Raw genomic sequence first — 7008 nt, forward strand, 5'->3', positions numbered from 1 at the left:
AAAGTGATATATGTTTTATTCATCATTTCTGCCTCAGAGACAGGATTACCACAATACTTCAGGAGTGCAACTATCCTCAGGACAGCGGAATTGTAATCCTCAACCTTTTGAAAATCTTGGAACCTCAGATTTTTCCACTCTTCTAGAGCGTGAGGAAGGTTGATTTGTCTCTGGTTATCGAACCTTTCTTTTAAAGTTTGCCACAGTTCAGCTGGGTCCTCGACGTTTGCATAGTCGTGCGTTAGATTTTCATCTAAATGCTTCTTCAGGAAGATTATCGCTTCGGCTATATGCTCGGGTGGTGATTTGTTACCGATTACAATTGTTTCGGTTATCTTTTTCATCACCAGATATGGTTTCACGTTTGTGACCCACCCGACGTAATTTTCGCCAGTTATTTTCAGGGCCGGGAACTGGAGTTTCTCGATGTTTGCCATTTGTATTTCTAAAAACACAAAATAAAATATTTTATTATAATTTCATAATTTTAAAACGAACCATTTATATTGATAATACACGCAATTACAAGGAGAATCAACACATAGAAAATTAAACCGACATTAAGCGCAAATTCTCCAGGAGCTAATTCTCCAATAAAAAGACCATACATAGAAGCAAAAATAAAAATTGCAAATAAGACCAAAAATATGCGAATCATCTTTCTTGCAATAAAAATCGGAATGGAGCGATTTGAAAATATTTGAGAGAAGATGAAATGTTTTGGATGAAGTAAATGATTGAAGTATGAGTGTATTTACAGATGAAAAATATTGTTCATAGCCGTTTGGAAAGGGGAAATTTTTTTTGAAAATTTTTCTTTGTGACCGTTGGGGTTAAATCGAGTGCAGCGAAAATCAGTCTGAAAATATCGTATTAAACAGTCAATCAAATCTATAAAATTTCATAAAAATTAATAAAAGTAAAAATTATGGCAACAAATCATGCGACGGCTCAGCCGGTCAATGCAGGGTAATAAATAAATTATATGGCGGCTCGGCCGACCAATTAGCAATAAACAGATATAAGGCGGTTCGGCCGACCAATAAATAAATTAAATTATTAATAAATAATATAGGCGGTATTCCGGCCATTATAACATGATATAAATAATAGTAGAGGCGGTATACCGACCATTATAGCAGAGTATAAATGATACAAATAAATTTTACCAAATTGAAGAACGATCGTTCTGATAACGTGTTATAAAAAGAACTGGAATTTTATTGTATCGCGAGAATTTAAATAAAGCAAAATTTTATACCCGTATGGAGAAGATAACACTGATAACAAAAGAGAATGTGTTATTTGAAGGAGAAGAGATGGATGTCTTACAAACGTTTATGTAGAAATGAAAAAGTGTAACATGTCAAATTCTGTGCCGAAACTTTTGACATGTTCATAACAATAAGAACCATCAGTCAAAACTCAAAAGTGGACCAAATGGGCTTCCACACACGTTTTATCTTTGTTGTTAATTCATAAGATAAAATGAGTGATGATTACAGTAAAGCACATAATATATGAAGAGATTATAAACAAGTAAGCCCAAAGGCCCATTAAATAAACCCTAAGCTCAGAAGACGTGTGTTATAACGCGTGTCTCTCATTTCTACTGGTTCGGCGGCTCTCTAGGGTTATCATTTGTAAGCAGGAAAAGATGCCGGCAGGACATGGAGTTCGTGCTAGGACAAGAGATCTGTTCGCTAGGGGGTTCAGGAAGAAGGGTACAATTCCATTGTCGACCTACCTCAGGACCTTCAAGGTCGGCGATTACGTCGATGTCAAGGTGAATGGTGCGATCCACAAGGGTATGCCTCACAAGTTCTACCACGGTCGTACCGGTCGTGTCTGGAACGTTACGAAACGTGCCGTCGGTGTGGAAGTCAACAAACAGGTCTGGACGAAGAACTCACATCTACTTTTATTTAAGTATTGGAAGTTATTGAGCTGTTTAGATCGCCAAATCAATTGATCTTATGATGAAATGTTAAATTGAGATTGGTTCAGGTTTTGATTTTTATCTCAAAAGATTTGATTTTTTATTGCGGGAACTAGTTGTCGCTTGGTTTCAGATTCGAAAAGTGATCGCTTTGGTTTTCTTTAATTGAATTCTTCAGTTCCTGATCTTTTTAGAACTGCTTGTATGTTTGGATTTATGACTTTATGAATGCTTGTTTCAAATCAGTTCATGTACTAGTGACTGAAATATATGGTTTGGGTGGTGTGTTTCAGATTGGCAACAGGATCATTAAGAAGAGGCTTCATGTGCGTGTGGAGCACGTGCAACAGTCTAGGTGCGCAGAGGAGTTCAAGCTGAGGATTAAGAAGAATGATGAGCTCAAGGCCGCAGCTAAAGCCAAAGGTGAGACGATAAGCACCAAGAGGCAGCCTAAAGGACCCAAACCTGGATTCATGGTTGAAGGTATGACCTTGGAGACTGTCACCCCAATCCCTTACGATGTCGTCAACGACCTCAAGGGAGGCTATTAGTTTTCTACTTCTACTTTCTTCCCCCAGTGTTTTGTGTTTTGGAGCTTTCCTTCGTATGTTTTGTATCAACTTGAGACTTTCTTCGACCAAGAATATGGTTTTATATAACAGAAGTTTTGATACATTGTGTTTTACAACTTTCAAATGTGCCTTGTTCAACAAATTTTCCCATTCCAGCTCACTTTTTATATACTTTGAGCATTTGAAATTTCCCAATGCTCCACGTGGCGGTCAATAACACACCCTAGTTAACTTGTTTTGAACACACTGATGAACTCAAAAGAGTCCAACAGTGTACAATATAATGAATGAACGGTATGTTCTGTTTCTCTTGTAACAAAGTCTCTCCTCCGTGAATAGTGGACTAATCTCTCTGTCATTCTTCTATTTGCTCTGGAAGACAAACAAATAGAAACAGCTGCTTCTGTAGTTTTTTTCCGTTATTCTGAATGTCTTAAAATAGAAAAAGAGAAATAAACCTCCTTTCATCCCTAAATTTTCTTATACCCAATCTCTCTCCTCTCTCTCTTATCATCTCTATTGATCAAAGTGTTTCCTTTGATTCTTTAATTCCAAATCATTTTCTTCAAAAGCACATTTTGATCCAAAAAGCTCCAACCTTTGTGTTCCCTGTGGAGCTTTGTTGTTGTTATGGGGTGCAGTTGCTCTAAAGGAGCACGAGCAAATGATACCATCATCGACGAGAACATCAGCAATGTCAAGGAGAGAAGAAGCACGCCTTATAGTAAACCCTCCAAGAAGAGGAAAAACTCTGCTTCTTCCAGAATAGCCAATGTAGGATCCTCCTCCGACGGTTTTATCAATGACAACGATACCACATTGGCGGTTTTGATACCAAGTGATGCCACAAACTCAACTCCCATGTCATCTGGTGAGGTCTCAAAGGTGAACCTCGAGAGAAAATCTTCCAGGTCTGTGTTCCAGAGACGGCCCAACATTGAGACCAATAAACTAGGAGCACCGCAGCAACCTAAGATGACTAGAATAACCAGCGTTAGTAATGGAGAAAGAGGAGCTCAGGTTGTGGCTGGTTGGCCTTCTTGGTTAGCTTCCGTTGCTGGTGAAGCTATCAATGGATGGATCCCACGCAAGGCTGATTCCTTCGAAAAGTTAGAAAAGGTGAGGCCTTAGGGGTTGTTTTACGATTCATCTTTAGACGAGGGGTTTTATTAAAAAGTTATGTTGAGATCTTTTTGATTGAAATTTTGTTGGTTACTGTTTAGATTGGACAAGGGACGTATAGCAGTGTGTACAAAGCCAGGGACCTAGAGACGAGCCAGATAGTTGCACTGAAGAAAGTGCGGTTTGCGAATATGGATCCAGACAGTGTTAGGTTCATGGCAAGAGAAATAATCATCCTACGAAGGCTTGACCATCCTAATGTTATGAAGCTTGAGGGTTTGATCACTTCTAGGGTATCAGGAAGTATGTATCTTATATTTGAATACATGGAACATGATCTCGCAGGCCTTGCTTCAACCCCTGGTGTTAAGTTCTCTGAGGCACAGGTACTACTTGTAATATATACTAATGAGGGTTATTATTATGCAATGTTAAAAAAATTGGTAGGCGGTAATTAGTGTATGGTAAATGACCAGGGAATAGGCTGATTATTCGGAACCGAAGCACTAACAAATTATTATATATATGACATTTATATAAAATAAATTAGTTTTTGGATTTAACTTTTGATAAATTATCAAAATAAAATATACAAAACAAAAAAATAGAAAAATTTGGGATTTGTAACATTATTTAAATCGGTTTAGAATAATTTAAACCAATTTAGTAGTATAAATCAAATTTTAATAAAATCCTTTCGGTTAAGACTGAGTTGCCGCCTATGCCGATTTTTAGAACCATGCTGTTTTGTGGTTGGTTCTCATGCAACATCTTGTGTCTGGCGCAGATTAAATGCTATATGAAACAGTTGCTTCATGGTCTAGAACACTGTCATAGCCGAGGCGTTTTGCACCGTGACATCAAGGGCTCTAATCTGCTGCTTGACCATAACAACAATCTCAAAATTGGAGACTTCGGTCTTGCTAACTTCTACGGTGACCACCAGAAGCAGCCTCTCACGAGCCGTGTTGTTACTCTGTGGTACCGTCCACCTGAGCTTTTATTCGGGTCGACGGACTATGGCGTTGCTGTGGATATGTGGAGCACAGGTTGCATTCTAGCCGAACTCTTTAATGGGAAGGCTATCATGCCTGGAAGAACCGAGGTAGAACAGCTACACAAGATCTTCAAACTCTGTGGATCACCTTCTGAAGAGTATTGGAAAGGATCGAAACTCCCACATGCTACCGTTTTTAAACCTCAGCAGCCTTACAAAAGGTGTGTAGCTGAGACATTTAAGAGTCTTCCATCTTCGGCTTTGGCCTTAGTGGAAGTTCTTCTAGCTGTTGAACCAGATGCCCGTGGAACCACAGCTCATGCACTTGAAAGCGAGGTGAAACACTTCTTCTCTGACTGCTAGTAGTAGTTGTCTATATATATCCTTTTTGTCTCACACTTTTGTTCTTTTTCCGTTTTTTTAAAAAATTTAGTTCTTTACAACAAAACCTTTTGCAAGTGACCCATCAAGTTTACCAAAATACCAACCGAGAAAGGAACTTGATGTGAAGCTTCAAAAAGAGGAAGCAAGACGGTAAGATCCAGATTCTACTTGTATCATAGTGTTGACCTAAACATGGCTCTTCTATAATAATGAACACTGATGCATCCCAATTTCATCTTTATCCACCAGAAAGAAAGGCACAATCAGTAAAGAGAATGAGTTGAAACAAGTAGCTAAAAAATCTAAAGCTGTGCCAGCTCCAGATGCCAACGCCGAGTTACTAGCATCAATACAAGTACGTATGGTTCTAGCATAATAGACATAATGTATTTTTTCTTTCAAATTTTATTATAAATTATTTTTCAAACAAAACAAACATTCAAAAGTTTAAAACCCAACTTTTTTCACATTTTTCTTTAAAAATGTGTGTATTCATGTAATGTTAACATTTGATTTCTTTTCTTGTTATTGAAAGAAACGTCAAGGGGAGAATAACCAGGCAAGCCTGAGTGAGAAGTTAAATCCTAATGAAGATGGAGCTCTGAAGAGTGTTGTGATGAGGGGTTCGAGTCGTTCTCCTCCTCCTAGAAAAGAACTGAGGATGCAACGGTCTTTTGTTCAACGTGGATCAGCCCAGTTGACAAAATTCTCAAACTCTGTTGCTGCTAGAGATGCATCACATTTCGCTATAGCAAATCCACGGTGGTTTGAAGATAGGTACAATGATAAAAAGGGAAAGCAAAAGGATGGTGATGATTCTACAAAAGACAAAGAATCCACGGGTAAGAAGAACAGCTTGACCATTAACTGTTTTTGTTTTGTAGTGAAACTCTTTGTGTGCTAATCACATTTTTTATTTGCCATGTGTTAGGGTGACGGTGAAAGAAACAGAGAGAATGAACATCTCAGGGCCATTAGTTTCTGCAAGAGAATGTTGAAAGAAGATGAAAGACAGATTTTGAGTGGATAAGAAGACTACTAGGGACAGACTCAAGCGTCTCTTGCTGCAAATGGCAGGTGAGAGATACAGACAAGAATCTTTTGGGATTTAATCAGAAGAAGGAAAAAGAAAGTTTGAGGTTGTACAACGTAGAGTCAGTTTATCTTTTGTTGAGGTCTTGTTGTGTAAAGTTGAAAGCTAAAATTGTATAATTTATTCGATTCTTCATTATTTATAATTTTTTTTAACTACTTAACAGTAAGTGAGTCTGTATAATGAAATGTTGGTGGCGGCCAACCACCATTAAACTTGAATAGAAAGGCTTCTTCTCTCTTTGCTTCTTGCAGAACCTGAAGTTAGCTGTTCTGTCTTTCTCACGAACCCTTATAGTTTCCCCTTCCCTTCATGTCTAAGCATTAACCTAACATCCTCTTTCATCTCATTAGCACATATATATCTAATAAATATATACGATTCAAGTTGTAACTTCTCAAGAACCCAACAAATGAGGACTAGAACAAGCCAAACCCAAGAGCTCAAGCTTCTCCTCGTTTGTCTTTTCGCAGCCTTGGTTCTCATCTTCATCGTGAGATCAACTCTTACAACTTCCCAGCAACACCAGACTCCAGAAGAGACTACTAGATCAAAGGGTTGCGCTGGTGCCTGCAACAAGCTACCACGTTCCCTGGCGCAAGCCCTGATCCATTACTCTACTTCAGTGATCACACCGCAACAAACTCTCAAGGAAATAGTTGTCAGCAGTAGAGTACTCGAGAAGAAGTCACCCTGCAACTTCTTGGTGTTTGGTCTAGGCCATGACAGCCTCATGTGGAGCTCTCTCAACTACGGCGGCCGGACGGTATTCCTCGAAGAAGACGAGGCCTGGATAAAACAGATCAAGAGACGGTTCCCCATGCTGGAGTCATACCATGTATCATATGATAGTAATGTTGGAACTCGTTTTTTGACAAAGTGGTGTGGACCATTTTCCGAT

The 7008-nt window shown here is 38.7% G+C and overlaps 3 protein-coding genes across 3 annotated transcripts in view; all 3 read left to right on the top strand.

Annotated features, from left to right (window-relative positions):
- The first annotated feature begins 1594 nt into the window (after window positions 1-1594).
- LOC106309553 (60S ribosomal protein L21-1-like) lies at window positions 1595-2629 on the top strand. Its single transcript, XM_013746602.1, has 2 exons — window positions 1595-1894; window positions 2233-2629. Exons 1-2 carry the CDS (start codon window positions 1658-1660, stop codon window positions 2488-2490), a joined length of 495 nt encoding a protein of 164 aa, XP_013602056.1. The 5' UTR covers window positions 1595-1657; the 3' UTR covers window positions 2491-2629.
- Window positions 2630-3141: 512 nt separating this feature from the next.
- On the top strand, window positions 3142-6131 carry LOC106310727 (probable serine/threonine-protein kinase At1g09600). The gene is made up of 7 exons (XM_013747949.1): window positions 3142-3630; window positions 3735-4019; window positions 4421-4966; window positions 5064-5164; window positions 5264-5369; window positions 5550-5856; window positions 5946-6131. Exons 1-7 carry the CDS (start codon window positions 3142-3144, stop codon window positions 5948-5950), a joined length of 1839 nt encoding a protein of 612 aa, XP_013603403.1. The 3' UTR covers window positions 5951-6131.
- A 315-nt stretch (window positions 6132-6446) lies between these two features.
- The window catches only part of LOC106307906 (glucuronoxylan 4-O-methyltransferase 1), a 1205-nt gene continuing 643 nt past the window's right edge, over window positions 6447-7008 (top strand). The window contains exon 1 of the mRNA XM_013744998.1: window positions 6447-6962. Within this exon, the coding sequence (XP_013600452.1) occupies window positions 6520-6962 (443 nt within the window). The 5' untranslated portion in view covers window positions 6447-6519. The remainder of the gene's footprint in view (window positions 6963-7008) is intronic.

This window comes from Brassica oleracea, chromosome C8 (assembly GCF_000695525.1).
Source record: "Brassica oleracea var. oleracea cultivar TO1000 chromosome C8, BOL, whole genome shotgun sequence".
NCBI classification, from domain to species: Eukaryota; Viridiplantae; Streptophyta; class Magnoliopsida; order Brassicales; family Brassicaceae; genus Brassica; species Brassica oleracea.

What these genes read in the sequence shown, in the direction of transcription:
- LOC106310727 (XM_013747949.1), top strand. Translation starts at nt 3,142, where the DNA reads ATGGGGTGCAGTTGCTCTAAAGGAGCACGAGCAAATGATACCATCATC. An exon ending in CCTTCGAAAAGTTAGAAAAG is followed by an intron (nt 3,631 to 3,734) that starts GTGAGGCCTTAG and finishes GTTACTGTTTAG; the next exon opens with ATTGGACAAGGGACGTATAG. An exon ending in AGTTACTAGCATCAATACAA is followed by an intron (nt 5,370 to 5,549) that starts GTACGTATGGTT and finishes TGTTATTGAAAG; the next exon opens with AAACGTCAAGGGGAGAATAA.
- LOC106309553 (XM_013746602.1), top strand. Translation starts at nt 1,658, where the DNA reads ATGCCGGCAGGACATGGAGTTCGTGCTAGGACAAGAGATCTGTTCGCT. An exon ending in GTGTGGAAGTCAACAAACAG is followed by an intron (nt 1,895 to 2,232) that starts GTCTGGACGAAG and finishes GGTGTGTTTCAG; the next exon opens with ATTGGCAACAGGATCATTAA.